This window comes from Xiphophorus hellerii, chromosome 17 (genome assembly GCF_003331165.1).
Source record: "Xiphophorus hellerii strain 12219 chromosome 17, Xiphophorus_hellerii-4.1, whole genome shotgun sequence".
Classification (NCBI taxonomy): domain Eukaryota; kingdom Metazoa; phylum Chordata; class Actinopteri; order Cyprinodontiformes; family Poeciliidae; genus Xiphophorus; species Xiphophorus hellerii.
This window is the reverse complement of record NC_045688.1, coordinates 20317757-20338160: the sequence shown is the minus strand read 5'-3', so window position 1 is coordinate 20338160 and position 20404 is coordinate 20317757. Positions and strand designations below refer to the sequence as shown.

The following is a 20404-nucleotide window of genomic DNA, read 5'->3' as shown; positions in this document are numbered from 1 at the left end:
TGTTTGTTCCTCTGTTGCCGGATGTCTTCTCGATGGCTGCAGTGGAGGACGCGGTGTGCTTCCTCATCCATCGTCAGCTGATGATACTTTTCTGTGTTTCTTGTGCATGCTTGCAGGCTGGTCTTTTCTTTTCTTGTCAGCATTACATCACGATCCACTCCAGCAAGAGTGAGCCAACTTTTCTTTGTCAGGGGTTGATGTTTCAGTTCCTCATTCTTGGAACCAACTTCCCCACTTGCTTCAGGTCTGAGTCACAGTAGCTGTGCAGAAACTGATGCAGTTCTGTTGAGGTCTCCTCTTTCTCCAAACAATCTGGGCGGCCGGCTTCCTCCGGTTTCTTCCCCAGATTTTCCTCCTCGAAGTGATCATCCATCACTTCGTCTCTCTGTCGGTTCGAGTTGTCTATCCCCCAAAGCCTCTCTTTGCGCTCTCGAGCAGGGATGGGTCTAGACTATGTTGGCTACTAGCTTCACTGTCTGGATCCGGTCATTTATCCTCAGTAGAAGCTTTCCCTCACCTGTATGACATACAGTTACTGCAAGGGTTGTAACTGACGGCCATATCAGTCACCATTAACTCTATTCCCTAAGAGTTAACAAACCAAGTGAGCTATTCAGATCCTCACATCTGTTTTCACTGACTTGGCAGGGCCCTCCTACTCCGTTAGTCTGGGCCCCACGTTGGGCGCCACTTGTTGTTGCGCAACACCCCCCCCCTCCTTTCTGTCTCTACTGTCTCACTCTCTGCTTCCTCTTCTGAGAGGGGAGATGTGCTACCAGCTCTCCTTCTAACGGGTTAATTGAGTTTCCTAAATCTGCCGGGATTTACCCTGTCCAGAACTGAAGTAAACTCTGTTTAAGCTGGTTTCGAGAAACGATTCGCCTGGTTTTCTGACGGCCTACATCCAGGTGTCCCACCCTTCTTCCCCCTGTGAATTAGCCAGACTGAGCAGCCTACAGCCAACTAGTTTCACAGAGCACACCTGTTAACGGTCGCTCGTTCTCTATTTTACAACTTGCATTTCTTATTGAACCAGGTAGGTTTTAGTGACTCGGGTGAGTCCCAAGGATGACGTTTTAAATTTGGGCTACCAGCAACCTAAAAACATTTTAAACTTTTTCCTCTCCAGAATCAAACATCACAGCTATTTTACAACCATCAAAGAACTTTAAGGTGACTCATTAACTGAATGTCCACAACATCTTTTAGATTTTCTTTATGCTAAATATTTTATTAGTAAGGCAGTTTTGCAAGGGTCAGTACAGCTTAATTCAGTAGCAGAAATAATCAAATCAGTAAAATCAATCATCTAGTCTATCTTTCCCTACTGCTGACACTGAGAACTAAAAAAAAAGGGAACCTTTGAGAGAGACGGACGGAGTTTGACGTTTCGAACCCCAGACCTGGCCTGATGATGAAGAAGGTGTTGCAGCAGGAGGAAGATGTTGATCGGCGAAGGCAGGAATCGCTGTAGATCTGATGAGCTTCTTCTCCGCATGGATGGTGAGGTCACACAGGACTTGGTGCTGGCAGGAAAAAAGGCACCAGTTCTTCTTCTTTGTCTTTGTCTTTGCCTTTGTCTTCATCTTTGTCTTTGGGGTCTGAACCCAGCCGATGAGAGAAGTGCGATGTGAAGCCACAGGTTGTGGGCCTGACCGGTTGGTCTCCATGAGCGGGACAGTCTTCGGCTCTGTGGCTCCGGCTCTTCTTCAGCTGCAGAGTTCTTTGTCCATCTCTTGGCTCGAAGCTGCCCGGAGGATCCAACGAAAGGTTCCTCTTTTGCACCCACCTTATATAGGGTTTATCCACCTTTTGGTGCGTTTTCATTGGCTAGTACTGTTGCTGTGCTTGTTTGTCTCAGGGTTGCTCAACCTCCTGTCCATTGCCTGCACAACCTTTTACCTAAATAAGGCGTTGATCATCTCTGCTCTCCTGTTAGTTCCCCTTTTTCCCTTAACCGTTCACCTTTCACCTACTATCTACCTACAACATATTAGTGATGTTTAATTGCAGTTACACCATTTCAAGTTCAATGTCAAAATCACATTTATATCACATTTATTTTCTTTAGCTTCTCTGATTTTAGCATTCATTTATAATTTTATAACCATAACTTATATCACATTTATTTTCTTCAGCTTCTCTGATTTATCATTCATTTATGATTTTATAACCATAACTTATTAATTATCCTTATTATAATCCTAATGTGAGTTATTACAGATGTTTTTCTGAAAAGAAACCAAAAGAATAATACATGATTCTAATTATTTACTACTAAAGTTACAGTTACTTGTTTTCCTTGTAAGTGTTCCCACAAATATAAGTGTAAGTATTATTACAAGTAAACCAATATTAATATAAGTATTTTACTTTGAATCTTATCAAATTACCAAAATGTTTAGATTTAATTCTTTAAACTTTCATGCTTTAAAATAAGAAATAGTCTCATCTATTTTTATGAATCTGCAGGCTGGAAACTTCCTCTTTTTCCAGGAAACCTGCTTTTCCTGTTTAATGACTCTCTCTGACTGACTATGATTTCTTATGATTAGATAGAAAAAAGTAGAATTAAAGCAAAGTTTGCTTTAGACAAAAACAACACACACAACCAGATTTATTTTATTGACACTTAAGTCTACTGCTGGGCCTAGATGTCACTTGAGTGATTCATTTTAAAGATAACTTTATTTTTTATTACTGTTAAACTAAAATCTCCAGCATGGGGAAGTGGGATGAGCTCGGATTTTCTTGACAGTGTAATAATGTTTTTCTGTGACTCTAGAAAAATGGCCTGGGCTTAATCAGGCAGAGGACAGTGAAAGTGCCTGTGGAACTAGGGAGGGGGTAGTGAATAGGCTAATGCTTGTGTAACTTGGATGATTTCATGCATTTTTATTAAGAAACAACAATTTCTCCACAGTTTTTGGTTTCAAACGATTTCTCTTTTTTGACATTACATAGATGAGGTGTTATTATTGTACCCCAACTCCTTGGAGCACAATAAACACCTCACCTTTACAGAAAATAAGAAACAGTGAAAAATACAGTTCCTCATAAGCAAACATAATGCATCTGCAAATGTTCAGTTCACCTTACCTTGTTAGGGCTTATCAAATCAAAATGTTCCCACATAGGGGAAATCCTCCTCTTTCTCGCCGGCTCCATCCTACTCCTATCCTGTCCTCGCGCTTCTAAATCTCCTATCTCTCTCTCTCTCTCTCCTAAACTCTCCAAACACCAAACTAACTGTCTGAAACTAAATAACCACTATCCAAACTCTGCTATCCAAACTATCAAAACTCTATCCACTCTCTCAACTGACAGCAACTCGCCTACAACAACCCACATTTTGAATGGAGCCTGTGGGGTTTCTAAAGCTGTCAAACCCCGCGCCAAACTCTGAGCCACTTCCCGAAGCAGTCACGTGGTACAGCCGGGCAGCGAGGCTTCGGACGTCATCGTTTTCGGCTCCTCCCCTAAATGAAGCAAGCTTCGATACGCGCTTTACGGAAACGCCCCCTCCATTACTCGACACACGCCTCGAAGCCTCGGCACATCACGTAACATCACTACTTCCCTGTTTTCTCCTTGTGTCTCTAGGTTTGATGTTCTCTTGGATTTATTTTTGTTGCAACTTTGTAATTTGTATTTTTGTAAGTGCACATCATTATTTCAACCATTCATCATTAAATCAACAAAGAACTCAGCTGCTGCCTTCGTTTCTCTGCATTTGGGTCCATCTTCAACAACCAACATCATGACACTTCATGTACTTCCTGAAACATTCTGCTGTGAGATCTCTTCCCAGTAAAACCACAAAGACAACTGGTACTGTGAACTAAATACAATTCTACTTTATTTTAATATAGAACATGACTGAACTGATGCACAATCAGACAAGTTCTACTTATATTTTGTCTTTCAATAGATGGCTCTTAAGCCATCTCATCATTAAACCACCCTCGTAGATTTTAGTAATGAGTCATTCCAATTTTTAAATCTTGGGTCTTTTATTCAATGAATTTTTAAAAAATAAACAAAAATACTTTCTAAGATTGGGGAACACAGACATTGATACAACAATTCAACAAGTTAAGACACACAAATGTTCAAGTGATCAGGATGCAAACAGTAAATGCTGTTTTTTTTTAAGAGAGCTGATTTTTTAAATTTTTTTTTAGATCAGTCCTGATGACGATATGTTGAGTGGGAGGCCTTATAGATGGCATCTATGATAGCAAAAAAATAGTTATGGCAGGTTCTTATAAATATTGTCTGAACATGGGACTTTTAATGTACAATTTAATCTGTGAAGTGTGTTGTTCTGCTTACTGTTTACATAAGTAAACTAAAAGTCAAATTGCACCTGTAGAATGTAAATACTTTAGGTGTGAGGTTGAATAGAATAGAATATCTCAAACCAAATCAAAAGGGATGTGTTCTTCTTAAGTCTATTGTAGGACTCGAGCACAACAATGAATGGCTCCTTAAAATATTGTGATGCCCATGCTCTTAGGTGCTTCCTCCTTAATACCAGTCAAGTTTGACTGGTATTAAGGCAAATCTGACTTAATACCAGTCATTCATGATTTACATTTTTTACTTTGTAATAGGAAAATAAAAGCTAAAGGGAAAAAAAAAAATCAAGCATCTGTATTATTTTCACGACTTCCAAAAACTGCATTTCTGAAAAGAGTTGTTGATGTTCCCTACATGACAGATTTCCCCCGTTTTTTTGTTGTTTGTTTTTAAGTAAACTAAAGAGCCTCTAGGCTAAAAGATTTTCACATTAACCCAGGTAGTCTTAGCCTTATAAGAAAATTTGCTTAGTAATGTGCCACATGGAACTGTGACTAAAGAAATCTCAGAGGGTCAATAGAAGTTTGTGTTTAAATTGCTTACCCAAATTTATTTATTACACATGAAAACCTTAACAGGGAACTACACCAATTTCTCTACTCCCAAATAGAATTTTAAGTAATCCAACACTTAATAAATATGTTTCAAATATTGACTATTCCAAAACATTGATCAGTTTTCAAGATTTGCTTTCTGGAGCGCATGGAATGCACATATGAGATTACCCATATTGCCCTTTTCCACTGGCACCTACTCAGTATGGCTCAATTTAACTTTACTCGATTATAAAGGTATTCCCAGTAGTAACAGTTAAGTAATACCTGTCCCATTTTTATGATTCACTTTGCAGGAGTTCCAAATGTACCAACTCAGGCTAAGAAGGCAGCATCAGAAGATTATCTGTTACTGATTGTAATGTAATATAATGTTTCTTTTCTTTTGTATATTTATTGTGTTATGTTTGTATTATGTAAATCACTTTTCACTGTCTTGTTGATTTGCAGTGATATGTGTGACTCTGTTGATGGCTGCCTACAGGTACCAGTGCACAGCAAGATGATTAGAACCCTGTGAAGTGATTACTGGACCAACAAGGACCACAACGACCGGAGTGGTTCAACGGAACAGACGCCATTTACAGACACCAACCAGTAACAGGTAGAGTTGATTGAACTTAAGCACATCATTACTGTATTCCATAATGGATGATGGTTTTGTGACTTAAAGACTCTTCTATGCAACTTGTCCCTCAGTGGTGAGCTTACTTTGAATGAACAAGGATATTCTGAAACTTATGGTGTTGTGTCTTGAATCAAGGCAATACTAACTTGCTATCAATGCTAACAGTGTGCTCTGCTTGGATTATTCACTGTCTCTTTCATATATTGCAGTTACACATTATGTATGTTTTGTGTTTCCAGAAGCTCTTTCTATGAGAGGTACATACTGTATGTCTCCACTTCCATTAATTTGGACTCTCCAAATTAAGGGAGAGTTCCTTAACTCTCCAAATTAAGAGAGAGTCAAAATTAAGGACTCCAAGCTCCACTGCTTCTACCCCAATACCATGCATGGCTTCAACACCTGCAGCAGTTTGTACAAGATCATGCCACACTACATTTCAAACTCTGGTACCACCCAACCATGATAGTTTCACTGTTAGAACTGTTGTAATGGAAAACCACTTAAACCATGTAGAGTTGAGCCAAGTCGAGCCACACTGTAGAGATGCCAGTGGAAAAAAGGCCTTACTGACAATACAACATATCGTATAAAACCAGTGGCTGCATTTAACAAGCACTCATCAGTCTTATTGTTTAAACCACTGACCACAGACAAATCTGTGTAATTCATTGATGGTGACTAAGGTGAGTAAAGATTTTACTGATGCATGACATTGATCTCCTGGGTCTAGAATATGTCAGCTGGATAAATTTGTGCTTTCTTGTGACATGGAACACAATAGAGAGAGGAAGTTGTGGACAGTTGTCCAGGAAATCAACACCAAAGCATGAGTTAAAAAAACCTACATGCTTTTTCACTCCTTCTGAGGGCAGCAACATATTAATGTGAATATGCTCCCTTTTAAATTGATTCATCAGTAACTCAGACTAAAAGAAATAGATTTTTTACATACTCAATCTATGTATCTACTTTATTAAATAAAATAATTTTTTTGTATAGACTGTAAAATCACCTTCTTTCTAACATGTTCATACTCATACATACTCATGAAAAAAAACCACAGAAGACATTTGCTCTGACAGTAAACTGCTGTTTGTTCACAATTTGAGGGAATCAATAAAAAATTAAGTAAAAATTGTGTGTTCAAAATGCTTAATGGCATGTAAGATCATTGTAGGCAAAGGAATGCACCTGTACAGAATAAAAGCAATCCAATATGAAAATTCCTGTTACTTTTTTGGAATATTCCAGACAATAATTAACAACAGCAGAGTTTGTATCTTAATCCTGCTCATTTGTTACATGTAACTTTGCATGGTGCACAGAAAAGTTTACTCAGCTGATAACCCTGAACTGGTTCAATCCGGTTCCTGTGAGAATTCTAAAGAAACCAACTGCATTACACCAGGCAAGTACAGAGAACACATCTTTGTCAAATTGTTACTGTCCATTTTTACAGTTACAGCCCAAATTCAGGTGACAGGCTCCACACATCAGTCTGTTACTTTCTCCTTGAATCCTTTTTAAATCCTTGGAATATTTTCCTATCCAAGGTCAATTTCCACATCTGTCCCACAATAACAAAAGACAGAATTATTTTTTTAAATATTTCTTCTAAGATCTTGAGTTTCTCATTGTATGATCAGGATAGCAGATTATCAAGATACCCATTTCAAACACACACTCAATTTAAAAACTCTGAACCCAGAACTGATCAATGATAAGTAGGCAGATGACATGATATGACAGTTTGTCTATTTTTTTAATCAACTGACGTAGCTGGTCTGTTCACTTTTTCCAGCTTTAGCAGACGGTGCCGTTCTCTTGCCGGGCTTTGGGACAAGTGGATCTGGGCATTGGCTGAACAGAGGGAGCCAGGGTGCAGAAGAAACCAGCGATGAGGGTAAGGCCAAGACCTCCCCAGGCGCAAAACATAGACCATCCATAGCCATGGCCAATGTCGTCAGGAAGGCCGTACAGGTACCGCGGGTAACGGGAAAGCTCAAAGTTAATGCCAGCAACACAGGTACAGAGGGAGATAATGCAGAAAGTTCCTGTAACAACAGAAGTAGAACAAAAGTTTATATTTAGCACAGTTATTGATTAACAATCAATGTCTCCTCACAATTTGAATTTTTAAAGGACAAGTTTGATCATCTTAAGGTGCTTTTGTATTGCAGGGCCTGGCCCTGGGCTGACCTGAATTTAAACCCGTGTTTGGCGTCTTTGCATTAGTCCCTATGGTGCAGTTCTATTCTATTCTATTCAATTGGGATATAACTGATAATTTCAGTTCTACACCAGCCAGGCCAGTCTGATTTGAAGTCGGCATAGATTGGCATTTAGTTCAGTAGGGGGCGGTAATTGCACTGATTGATCTGATTGGCCAGATTTTCAGCCCATTCCCAAATGGGATTTGGACTACTAGAAAAAAGGATTCAAAGTATAGAAGAAGGAGTGAAGGGAGAGGAGGGTAAAAAAGAATAAAAAGGCCAGGAAAGGGAAAGCTTGATGATTTTTTGTTTCCTTTTTCTGATCTTATTATTTTTCACAACCCTCTTCTTCATCTTCTCCTATCTGCAAATGTCCATAGTTTCACACAATAAAAAGTAAAGAAAAGTAAACAATCAAACCAAAATGATATGTTTGGAAAAAACTCACACATTTACAGCTCATTGACCTGGAATGACAGTTTATAGATCATTTATAGCAGATAAACCAGCTGTACAGGAAGAATTGCTTAACTCTTTGTCGGCTAAGTTTCTATCCATAGATTTTTGTGGCATAAATGTTAAGTAGATTTAATGATGCACAAAAGTTGAGACAAGATAACATTACATGCTATGGAATTTAACATGCTACATTAAAATGTTGTTGACATATATTTGTTGATACATCATTTTAATTATCAGCTCTTATTTGGACTCTTAGCTAAAGCAGATGAAGAAACAGATATTAAATTTGGGCTGGCTGTGGTCCCGTGTGTTGCTTAGCTGTGATTTGGCTCTTGCAGAGTGACTAAGCATATTTTCTATGTTTTTATTGCCAAGAAACATAATTGGCTTTTAATTGTTTATTCATTATAAAACTCTAGGGGCACAGCCTTAATCCAAGATTGATCATAGCTGAGTGTGCAGCTGCCTCTTGCCATGCTGAGCTGTTATGCTGTGTGTGAAGCTTCCACTGGCTGCCCATGCTATAAATGGGACACACTGCTACACAACACTTGGGGCGTTGGCACTCTCACTATGTTTATACTTCACTTCTGCTCAGAAGTGAAGTATAAACTCAGACAGCCTTTGTGAACCCTTCTAGGAAACAGAATATAAACTAGAACTTGAAATTTTCCAGTAAAAAATGAAAACTGGATGCCGTTTCAGCAGAATTTTCAAGTTAGTAAAGTTCTATTGAAAATACACATTTGCCCTGGTAACATATCTTGTTGCACACAAAACTTTGAGGTGTGGCAGTGTTTTGTAATATAATAATGAAACAAGGCATTTTTTTTAAATTAATCACTAAAATTTAGCGACTAATATAGTAAGTAATCACTAAAAAAATCTGCCACTTGACAATAAAATTTAACAGCGTTGATTTGCTCACTTGAGGTTGGTTGTCTCATTAATCTTGGGGTATGCTGTTAAAACACATTTAAAAACAGTTATAGGATGTTGCTAATTGTTTTTAAAGTTATTCATGTGTGTGCATGTTATGTTGACATGGCTCACACATGCTCAGTCATGTCAGTTTTCCACAGTCAGAAAGATATGATCTGATCATAGTTCAGATTATCAATTGGCATAAAACAACCCTCTTGTTTGGATTACAACTTCATTCTGATGGAACTGAATCAGACCATAATATTCCAATTGGGCTATTTGCATTTTTAATCTGATCAGCTACTAATTCCTATTATTTATGTCCATGTAAACAAGCTTAAGTTTAATCTTTAGTAGTTGCTTCGGTCAGGCTAATGCTAACCACAACTATCAACTTACCATGAATTGAAATAGTCAAATAAAAAATGACAATATGTTTTAGTCTAGTTAAAACAATGGCCTGGTACCACTTTTGCTAGAGACTGAAACAGTTAACTTGAACTAGCACTTTGTTCTACACTCACCTCCCATGAGGAAGAGCAGGCCAGCCACATATTGCATGAGACCTCTATCCCAACAACAGCCGAGCAAGCCAATGATCCAGCCAAACAGAATGATGGCCACTGCCATGCCCATGAAACCAGCTGTCATTCGTCGCAGGTCTGAGGTGGGACACAAGCAGAGAGGAATTCCTATAGTTAATACGTGTTTACACCAATTACTGAAGATGAAGAGCGAGAACCTTACACACTTTCAGATGATGGCCAGTTGAAGCTGAGTTTAAATGAGGCAGCACTTGACTACAGATGTGCTGTTAAGATTCTGCAGATCATGTGAACCCTTGTGAAAAATATATGCTATGTATATTAAAACTCAGCATACTTGAGCATACTTGAAGCCAGACTAATCATCAATATACTTCAAGTTTGTTAAGGGTTATTTTACTTGAAGCATGTTATTTTGGAACAACTAGTTTGTGCTTAATGTATTTTTATTGTAATTACATTGTAGAAAATCACAATTTAAAGTGTACTAAGTGTACTATCACATGCTTTTTTTTGGAGCTACCAAAAGTATACTTAGTATACTTTAAGTATAACACTTTTCATATAATATAAACATGCTTGATTAGTATATCTTAAATGTACAATTTTTGTAAGCAACATACATTTAAAATATATTTAAAATGTCTTTTAAATATAAGCATTATATATACTAAATATTAGTACTGTGATCACAGTATGCTCCAATTAAACTTTTGGTTTACTATAATTGCTAATGAAGTACACCTTTTACTTATTTATCAGTGTCTTTTATTATTCTGCATTGCTACTTTGTACATTACATGCTTCACTACACACTACAGTACTGCAAACCAGTACTGTAGTGTACTGGTTTGCAAAATATACTACACTACCAGTACTGTAGTGTACTGGTTTGCAAAATATACTACACTACCGGTACTGTAGTGTACTGGTTTGCAGTACTGTACTGCACTTGGCACAATGTCCGTACTGTAGTGTGTTTACAGAAGATCCTTCTGTAAACTGCTACCAGTTTACAGAAGGATCGAATACAGCACACTGCGACTGAAAAAAAATTACTTTGTGTTCAATATATTTACATTTTTCAAGAGTACATTGCCAATGTACAGTACAATCAGGCGAAATATCAATAGACATGGCATTCATGGGAGAGTTGCTAGTAGGAAGCTTCTACTCTCAAGAAAGAACAAAGCCGCCCGTTTAAACTTTGCCAGAGCACTTGGACAAACCAGAGGCTTTCTGGAAGTCCATTCTCTGGACGGATGAGTCCAAAATTGAAATATTTGGCCATAATCACAGGCGTCATGTTTGGAGAAAAGCAAACACTGCATTTAAAGAAAAGAACGTCCTCCCAACAGTGAAGCATGGTGGTGGAAATGTGAAAGTCTGGGCCTGCTTTTCTGCCTCCGGACCTGGACGACTCCATATAATACAGGGAACCATCAATTCCCAGGACTATCAACAAATTCTTGACCAGAATCTCCTGCCATCAGTCAGGGAGTTGAAGCTGGGACGGAAATGGATTATGCAACAAGACAACGACCCAAAGCATTCCAGCAACAGTACCAAAGAATGGCTTAAGAGAAAGAAGATTCGCTCTCTGGATTGGCCCAGTCAAAGTCCAGATCTCAATCCTACCTATAGAAATGCTGTAGCAAGATCTGAAACGGGCAGTACATGCCAGATGTCCCGCCAACCTCACTCAAGTGGCAGAGTTCTGCAAGGAGGAGTGGACAAAAATCCCAAAAAGCAGATGTGAGACACTCGTTTGTGGTTACAGAAGACGTCTAGTTGAAGTAATGGCTGCAAAAGGATGTGCCACAAGGTACTAACTGAAAGAGTTCACATACTTTTGCACTTGGCAGATTTGCTGTTTTTTGACAGATAAAATACTTTTGTTGAATAAATAATGAAAACATGTATATTTTTTCTTTGTTTCCTTTATTTGGAAGGTCTGCTTTACAATTTGAGATTTGGATGTTCATGTCACACGATTATAATAATTCTTCTTTAGAAAACACAATGACCATGTTCAGGTGGTTCACAAACTTTCAAGCAGCACTGTATGTGCGCTTGGCACCAGGACACCCTAGGCCGCAGTTTGATGATCGACTTTGTCATTGTTTCATCGGATCTGCGACCGTATGTCTTGGACACTCGGGTTAAGAGAGGTGCAGAGCTGTCCACTGACCACTACCTGGTGGTGAGTTGGCTCCGGTGGTGGGGGAGGAAGCCGGTCAGACCTGGCAGGCCCAAACGTGTTGTGAGGGTCTGCTGGGAACGTCTGGCGGAATCCCCTGTGAGACGGAGCTTTGACTCCCATCTCCGGCAAAACTTTGAACACGTCCCGGGGGAGGTGGGGGACATGGAGTCTGAGTGGACCGTGTTCCGTGCCTCCATTGTCGAGGCGGCCGATCGGAGCTGTGGCCGCAAGGTTGTCGGTGCTTGTCGCGGCAGCAACCCTCGAACCCGTTGATGGACACCTTTGGTGAAGGATGCCGTCAGGCTGAAGAAGGAGTCCTATCAGGCCTTTTTTTCCTGTGGGACTCCGGAAGCAGCTGATGGGTACCGGCGGGCGAAGCGGCATGCGGCTCGGGTGGTTGCTGAGGCAAAAACTCGGGCGTGGGAGGAGTTTGGAGAGGCCATGGAGAAAGACTTCCGTACGGCTTCGGGGCGATTCTGGTCCACCATCCGGCGTCTCGGGGTGGGGTAGCAGTACGGCACCAACACTGTTTATAGTGGGGATGGTGTCCTGCTGACCTCTACTCGGGGCGTTGTGGGCCGGTGGGCAGAGTACTTCGAAGACCTCCTCAATCCCACCAACATGCCTTCCACTGAGGAAGCGGAGCCTGGGGACTCTGGGTTGGGCTCTCCAATCTCTGGGGACGAGGTCGCCGAGGTGGTTAAAAAGCTCCTTGGTGGCAGGGCTCTGGGGGTGGATGAGATCCGCCCGGAGTTCCTTAAGGCTCTGGATGTTGTAGGGTTGTGTTGGCTGACGCGACTCTGCAATATCGCATGGACATCGGGGGCAGTTCCCCTGGATTGGCAGACTGGGGTGGTGGTCCCCCTGTTCAAAAAGGGGGACCGGAGGGTGTGCTCCAATTATAGAGGGGTCACACTCTTAAGCCTCCCTGGCAAGGTCTATTCAGGGGTCCTGGAGAGGAGGGTCCGTCAGATAGTCGAACCTCGGATTCAGGAAGTGCAGTGTGGTTTTTGTTCTGGTCGTGGAACACTGGACCAGCTCTACACCCTCGGCAGGGTCCTGGAGGGTGCATGGAAGTTTGCCCAACCGGTCTACATGCGTTTTGTGGACTTGGAGAAGGCGTTCGACCGTGTCCCTCGGGGAGCACTGTGGGGGGTTCTCCAGGAGTATGGGGTACCGGGCCCTTTGATACGGGCTGTCAGGTCCCTGTATGACCGGTGTCAGAGTCTGGTCCGCATTGCCGGCAGTAAGTCGGGCTCGTTTCCGGTGAGAGTTGGACTCCGCCAGGGCTGCCCTTTGTCACCGATTCTGTTCATCACTTTCATGGACAGAATTTCTAGGCGCAGCCAAGGTGTTGAGGGGATCCGATTTGGTGGACTTGGGATCTCATCTCTGCTTTTTGCAGACGATCTGGTCCTTTTGGCTTCATCAGGTCGTGATCTGCAGCTCTCGCTGGAGCGGTTCGCAGCCGAGTGTGAAGCGGCCGGGATGAGGATCAGTGCCTCCAAATCTGAGGCCATGGTCTTGAGCCGGAAAAGGGTAGAGTGCCTTCTCCGGGTCCTGCCCCAAGTGGAGGAGTTCAAGTATCTCGGGATCTTGTTCACGAATGGGGGAAGAAAGGAGCGGGAGATCGACAGGCGGATTGGCGCAGCATCTGCCGTCAAGCGGGCGCTGTACCGGTCCGTCGTGGTGAAGAGAGAGCTGAGCCAAAAAGCGAAGCTCTCGATTTACCGGTCGATCTACGTTCCCACCCTCATCTATGGTCATGAGCTTTGGGTCATGACCGAAAGAACGAGATCGCGGATATAAGCGGCACTCAGAACAGATAGGTCACCAAAGGAGGGAAACAGCAATGCATCACAAAAAGGTAAAACTAAACAGACAGATTTTTGACAAACAGGTTACAATGTATCGGGATACAATTGTTCATGAAGTTCCACGAAGATTCAAACTGGTGGGAATTTCTTTCCAGATTTACCAAGTCCTGTCATTCCGTCCAGCACCAAACCAGATTTACCACCCTGAATAAAGCATTGATACAGACTCAACTTACTTTCGAATTCTTATGTATTAACCATTTTAACCAATATTTTTGGATTTTGTTTTTATGGAGGTAAGCATTTCCATTTCACATATTTCTTCTACAGTGGCTGACCAATTTCTCAATGTTGGTGAGCTCCCACTAAGCCATTTTCTTATTAATTTCTTCCCTTCTATCAGTAGTATGTTCAAAAGGTATTTATCCTGAAAGTTGAATTAATTACATAAATATATAGTTTGAAATTTGTGCTCAATTTCAAAATCAAGAATTACCATTATCTCTTTGACTACCTTTAACCAATAGGAATAAATCAATGGGCAGCGCCAGAAAATATGAAAGTGGTCAGCCATCACATTGTTACATCATCTCCAACAATGCCCAGTTTCAACTTTGCCAATCTGAGAGTATGTTCTGTTGGGGGTTATAAAAAAAACTGACAATATTCTTCCACAAAAATTCCCTCCAATGTCCTGAGCTACTGGTGGTGGTGGAGTTAATTTGACAAATGTTTAGCCACTCATCCTCTGTCAGCATTATTTTTGTCTCCCTTTCCAATATATTTTTAATACTGTATATAATGATGATTTTTTTTATTGGCTTCTAAGCACACATATATTTTTGTCTCCCTTTCCAATATATTTTTAATACTGTATATAATGATGATTTTTTTTATTGGCTTCTAAGTACACATATATTCTGGACAACCTCTTCTTCTAAGATTTACCTTTATTGGTGTCAATACAGATATTAATGAGGTCCTGATAATTTTTTCCAATATTTTAATGTCTTTATTAAAGTGATGTCTGAGCTGCAAATATCTGACAAAGTCTCGTTTGTCAAGGTTAAATTTTTCCTGCAGTTATTGGAAACTTTCCAGGTCAGTTCCAGAAGAGATCACGTAGTGTCATGTAATGCCTTTTCTGGTCAATTCTTTGAATCTTAAGTCAAGTTGTGCTGGCACAAAATCTCTATCGTGCTCAATCCATCTTAATAATCGTGTTTTCCTCTCTAAAAGAGGGTTACAGAACTCTCTGAGCCAGATGCAAGAGGAACTTTTGTAGAAACACACAACTCATCTGAATATGTAGTCTTGAGGTGATCCAGCAGAGCTTGTAGGGAGATGTCAATTTGACTGAATCCTAGTTCTTTCCTTTCTGCTTCATCCCCTCTTCACACCAGTAAACCGTATACTGCAGTTGTACTGCTCTATAATAATTTTCCCAACATGGAAGTGACATTCCTCCTTTATCTCTTGGTAATTGTAATGTTTTATATCGTACCTTTGGTTTCTTATTCTGCCATGTAAACCTGGAGTTGGTCTGGTTCCACTCATTAAACTGCTTGGTAGGAATTTCTACTGAAATATTGAAAAAGGAATAACAGTTGAGGTAAAAAAACCCCAAAAAAATCATTTTTAGGATTTCTATTTGGTTGTATAAATCGAGCGTCAAGACAGCCCATCTGTCAAAGTCATTTTTTACTTTAATAGTCATAGTGCCATAATTTGCTTTGCATTTTTTGTTTAGATTTTTAGTAATATTAACAGCTAAATATTTAATTGTTTTTGTTTTCCATTTAAATTTGAACCGATTACTTGTATCCTCCCGGGGTGACTAGTTAAAGCACAGGGTCTGAGTTTTTTTCAATATTTAATTTATAACCTGAGTGAAGTCTAAATTGGTGGAGGCAGGACATGAGGTTAGGAGACTGGCATCTGGGTCAGATAGGATCACCAGAACATCTTCAGAGTATAGACATGATTTGTATTCACTTCCTTTAAATAGGATTCACTTAATTTCTGTATCTTCCCTAATTTTTTGAGCAAGTGGCTCTATAAAAAGTGCAAAGAGAATTGGGCTAAGTGGGCATCCTTGTTCCAGAGGGATTGTGCCTAAAAGGCCGCAATTTATTTTGATCCGGGCTACTGGCAGATTGTATATTGATTTCAAACAACTTATGATTGTATTAGTAAAGCCAAAACATTATAGAACCAGATATAAGTATTTCCATTGTACAGAATCAAAGACTTTTTCAGCATCAAAACTGATTGCTAAAGATTTCAAATTATTTCTGCTCATAATGTCGAATAGGTGTAACGCTCGCCTCACATTATCCTGTGTACGTCTATTTTTAATAAGTCCTGTCTTGTCTGTATCTATCAGTTCAGGGATAATATTTTATAGTGTACTGACAATTATTGAAGTGAATATTTTATAATCAATGTTCAAGACTGAAATGGGCTAGTATGAGCTGCACTCACTTTTATCTTTTCCCGGTTTTGGTATAATGGAGCTTATTGCTTACTTCCAGGATGGTGGAGTCTCACCTCCTTTAAGTACATGGTTAAAACATTTTAACAGCAAAGGTGTCATAAACTTCCCAAAACTTTTATACCTTTCAGCTGGTAATCCGTCTCCTCCTGGTGCCTTACCTATTGACCTCTGCTGGTGTTTTATCTGCAGATATTTATTTTGCTCCATGACAATTGAAGGGAGAGCCAAAGAGTCTAGAAACTGCTTTACTGAGGGAAGCTCAGTTAATTAGGGTTGACTATATAATTTCCTATAATATATTTCAAATGACTTATGTGTTTTGTCTGGTGTGAAACACATCTGGTTGGAAATGGTTTTTCTAATTTTAAAGATGGATCTGTCTAGTAGTTGTTTTAGTTGTCGGGCCAATATTTTTTTTGCTCAAGGTCCATTTTCATAATAAGTTTGTTTAATATATTTGAGATTAAGTATAACCTTGTCGTTGAGCTTCTTATTTAGTTCCACTTTTATTGCAGCAATCTGCTGTAGTACAGTAGGGTCTTTGATTTCAATATGCTTCTGCTCTAATTTGTTTAGCTGTTTACTCAGGTCATTGAATTGCTCAGATTTTTCTTTCTTCTTCCTTAATGCCCACGTTATAATTTTCCCATGCAGTACTGCTATTGCTGCATCTCATAATGTACTTGGAGACATTTCTGTGCCGTTATTAAATTCTACATATTTCATAAATTGTTTGTTAATGAATTCCTCAAATTTATTATTGTGTAACAGAGCTGTGTTAAATCTCCATGTTGTTGTCTTAGGATGAGCATCTAAATACAGTATAATTTCAAGTATACCCCAGAGTAACACATCCCTTGTTCCAATAATACAGTCCAGGACCCTGTATCTGTCTACTCTACTGTAAATAGGAAAAGAATAGTCAATTCTTGAGTAAACGGCATCAGAGAGAGAAAAAGGTGAACTCCTTAGCCAATGAATGACATTCCCTCCAGACATCAATTAAGCCAATCATTTTAGACATTTTTCTTATATACAGTGATGCAGAGTTGATTTTTTAAAAGGGTTTGAGGAATCCAGGGAAGGATGCAGTTGTGCATTCCAGTCCCCTTCACATATCAAAACACCAGAGGTTTCTGGTGAGATCAAATATTTGATCAATAAATGTTTTATCATGTCCTGGAGGTCTATATAAATTGAGTAAAGTTACTTCATTTGAGTTTAGTGTTCCCCTCACCAAAACAAAATGGCCTTCTTTGTCTGTAATCTGTTTGGATACCCGGAAGTCCACATTATTTGCAATTAGTATTGCCACACCCCTAGTTTGTCCATTTGGATGGGAAGAATAAAATGTCTTTTTAAACCCCATTTTTAAAAATTATTTTTCATGGTTCTCTTTTGTTAAATGGGTTTCTTGCCAGATGATGATGAGTTGCTGTTCTCTCTTCATCTTAGCTATGAGCTTTCCTCTTTTGATTGGATTTTGTAACCCGTGAACATTAATAGTTCTACATTTATATTGCTGTTGGGACATAAATCTTTAAATGAATAGATCCCTCTAACTCCAAGGAGTATCCAAGGAGACCTTATTATTAAAACATACAGTAAGTAAAAATAAAAAACTAAGAACTTGTAACTTGAAAATGTACCAAAGGAACGACTTCCAAAACAAAATGACTCGTTAGGGAGTCCTGGGTGAAGAGAAAAGATCCAGTGAGATTTTTTTCATGGGGGTATCTACAATGCAAACTGACATACTGTGGTTGGGTACGAGTATAAGCTCAGTGGACAATCGGACCCTTTAAACCGGCTCCCAAAACATCGGTCAGGTATTGTCTTTTTTTTTTTTTACAATCAGTAACGTATTTCTTGTTAACATTAGCTAAGAGGAAATGAGACATTATTATAATAATGTCTGACAGTGTCTCTTTATGAAAATATTTGGTTCTTTGGATCAGATCACTGTGATTGCAAATCTTACTGCATGAGTTTTAATGAGTGGCGCTTATCTTGGAGAGGAGGCTGCGTCCCCAACCTCATGACGAAATCCGCTGAGTTTTCTCCGTACTCTCTCTCCATGTGCGTGCCCAGAGTTGTGGAGGTGCGTTGTTTGGCCTCCACCATCTCCCAGGATAGTCTATCCAGTTTCTCCATCGTTGCTGCTGCAATCAGGAGCGAGACCCCTCTTCTTCAGATCCTTCATGGTGTCCGCCGCGCTGTTATATGTGACCGTTTCACCGTCAAAAAACAAATAGAGCTTGGCTGGCAGCGGGGTTTGGAAGCGGAGATCCTTTTCTTTCAGGAGTTTTCTGAAAGGGCAGTAGGCTTTCCTCTTCTTTTGGGTCTCTGCCAGATACCTGTGCTCGATACCTGGTCGAGCACAGGTATGCTCGGATGGAGAGCGGGGAGACTCACTGGGAAGAGCACTAGGAGAAGCACTGGGGGGCTCGGGCGGAGCAAATGGGCCGCTAACTGGGGCTGGAGCTGTAGGTACTGGAACAGCGGGAAACGATGAGACCAATAGCTCTAGTTTAGATGGAAGCGGCTTTCCAGCCATTATGGTCAGAGCTCCCTCTCACTTCCACATTGCCTCCTCCAACAGCTCAAGTCCAATGAAGGGAGGTGCGGAGCCCAGTCTTCTAAGACCATTCTAATGGCAATCCCAAGAAGTCTGCAGACGAAGTAAGGTTTGGCCATGGCTTCAACATAATCCTTTATAGTGGCCTTTAAGTCATTGAAGTCCCTTTCAAAAATCAGGTCTGCTGGATCTATGTTAATTTTGTGCTCTGACCGCGAATCCTCACCATAGTACTTGTAGGTCCTTCTGTCAAAATAGGAGTTTGTTGAGGTGAGGATTCATGCGGAGGACCCAGGTTGTGGTGTGAAAAAGGATGATTTAATCAAAGCTCTCACAGATTAACAGGAATCCAGGCAGCACAGGTGAACTAAGAGGCAAGGAACTCAACACTAGTAGCACTGTCGCATACAGTAGAATCTCCAAACATAAAAATAACTTTGCCAAATATTCAAGTTAATATACTAATTTGACTCAGAAAACTCAGAAACAGGCTTCAGTAACTTCCACACCATGCCACGTTGATTAGCCCCAATGTTAAGAATTAAGTCATAGACTGTATGTCATTACTTATTTACAGTGGCAGCTTCTGATATGGGTCTCATGGGCAACTGCCCGGGGCGGCATCTTGTGGGGGGCATCATGAACTCCCCCCCTTCCCTACACCCCTTCAAGTTGTCCAATTACCCCATCCCCTGCTCTTACAACCGGAGGATGTGAATGTCAAAAATGTCAAAAATGCCTGACAATAAAATGATCAAATGAAACAATCACTGGTTGTTAAAGCACTTAATATCTTGAATTTAAAAAAGATTTAGAACAATTAGTCCTATTTCTTAAATCATTAGCAAAGTGATTTACCTTTGGCATAGAAAGGTCCATTTTTAAACATTTTTAAGAAAAGAAAAGTAGAGCTTTCTGCAGACTTACGTAGGGAGTGCCATTCATCCTGTCGTATTGTCTTGGTGATGTTGTAGGACAGATTTTTGGGTATTGCAGCTGACGAGTAATGGTACTTGATGTAGGAGCATCTTGCAATTGAACCTGTGAATAAATTAAATGACAAAATATGGAAAATTATCCAGAATCACATGTATGTGAAATCCACTATGAAAGACTGCTATTCAACTTCAATAGACAGTAGACTTGAAACACTTAGTTATTTCTGCTGAGCAGAATCCTTTGGAAATGGTCATATCCCATTTTAATTTACAATTTCAACATACTCAAGCAATTATATTGAATAAACAAATTATAATTATAACCAGGGCTGTTTTTAGCCACTGACCAAAACAAGATAAAACAAAACCACACAAAAAATAACAGTTGTTTTCTTGAGGCATGACCACACTTCAAAACTCCCCAAATTTGGCACTAAAAGTCTGTTGAAAAGTTATGTGTAGCAGGAGTTGCTGGAAAAACAAGGCTTCCATGGTGGCCCCATAAAGATGTGCCCCTCAGAGTAGTTTGACCTATGGCTAGAAAAACCTGTACACATGTGGAAGTTTATAGGTTAGACAAACAACTCTCCGAACCAAACAGGATGTCCAGGATATTGGTTCAAACGAGGCAATTCAAAGAGCTTTAAATGAAGAAAACATTAAACAAAAACATTACATCG

General features: G+C 40.0%; 1 protein-coding gene across 2 annotated transcripts in view; it reads right to left on the bottom strand.

Annotated features, from left to right (window-relative positions):
* Positions 1-3842: 3842 nt before the first annotated feature.
* tmem178bb (transmembrane protein 178Bb) overlaps positions 3843-20404 on the bottom strand; it is a 72932-nt gene continuing 56370 nt past the window's right edge. For both annotated transcript variants that reach the window (XM_032589372.1, XM_032589373.1), the window contains exons 3-5: positions 19714-19827; positions 9671-9808; positions 3843-7601 (exon numbers count right to left, since the gene is read on the bottom strand). In XM_032589372.1, the coding sequence (XP_032445263.1) occupies positions 7351-7601; positions 9671-9808; positions 19714-19827 (503 nt within the window). In that variant the 3' untranslated portion in view covers positions 3843-7350. The remainder of the gene's footprint in view (positions 7602-9670; positions 9809-19713; positions 19828-20404) is intronic.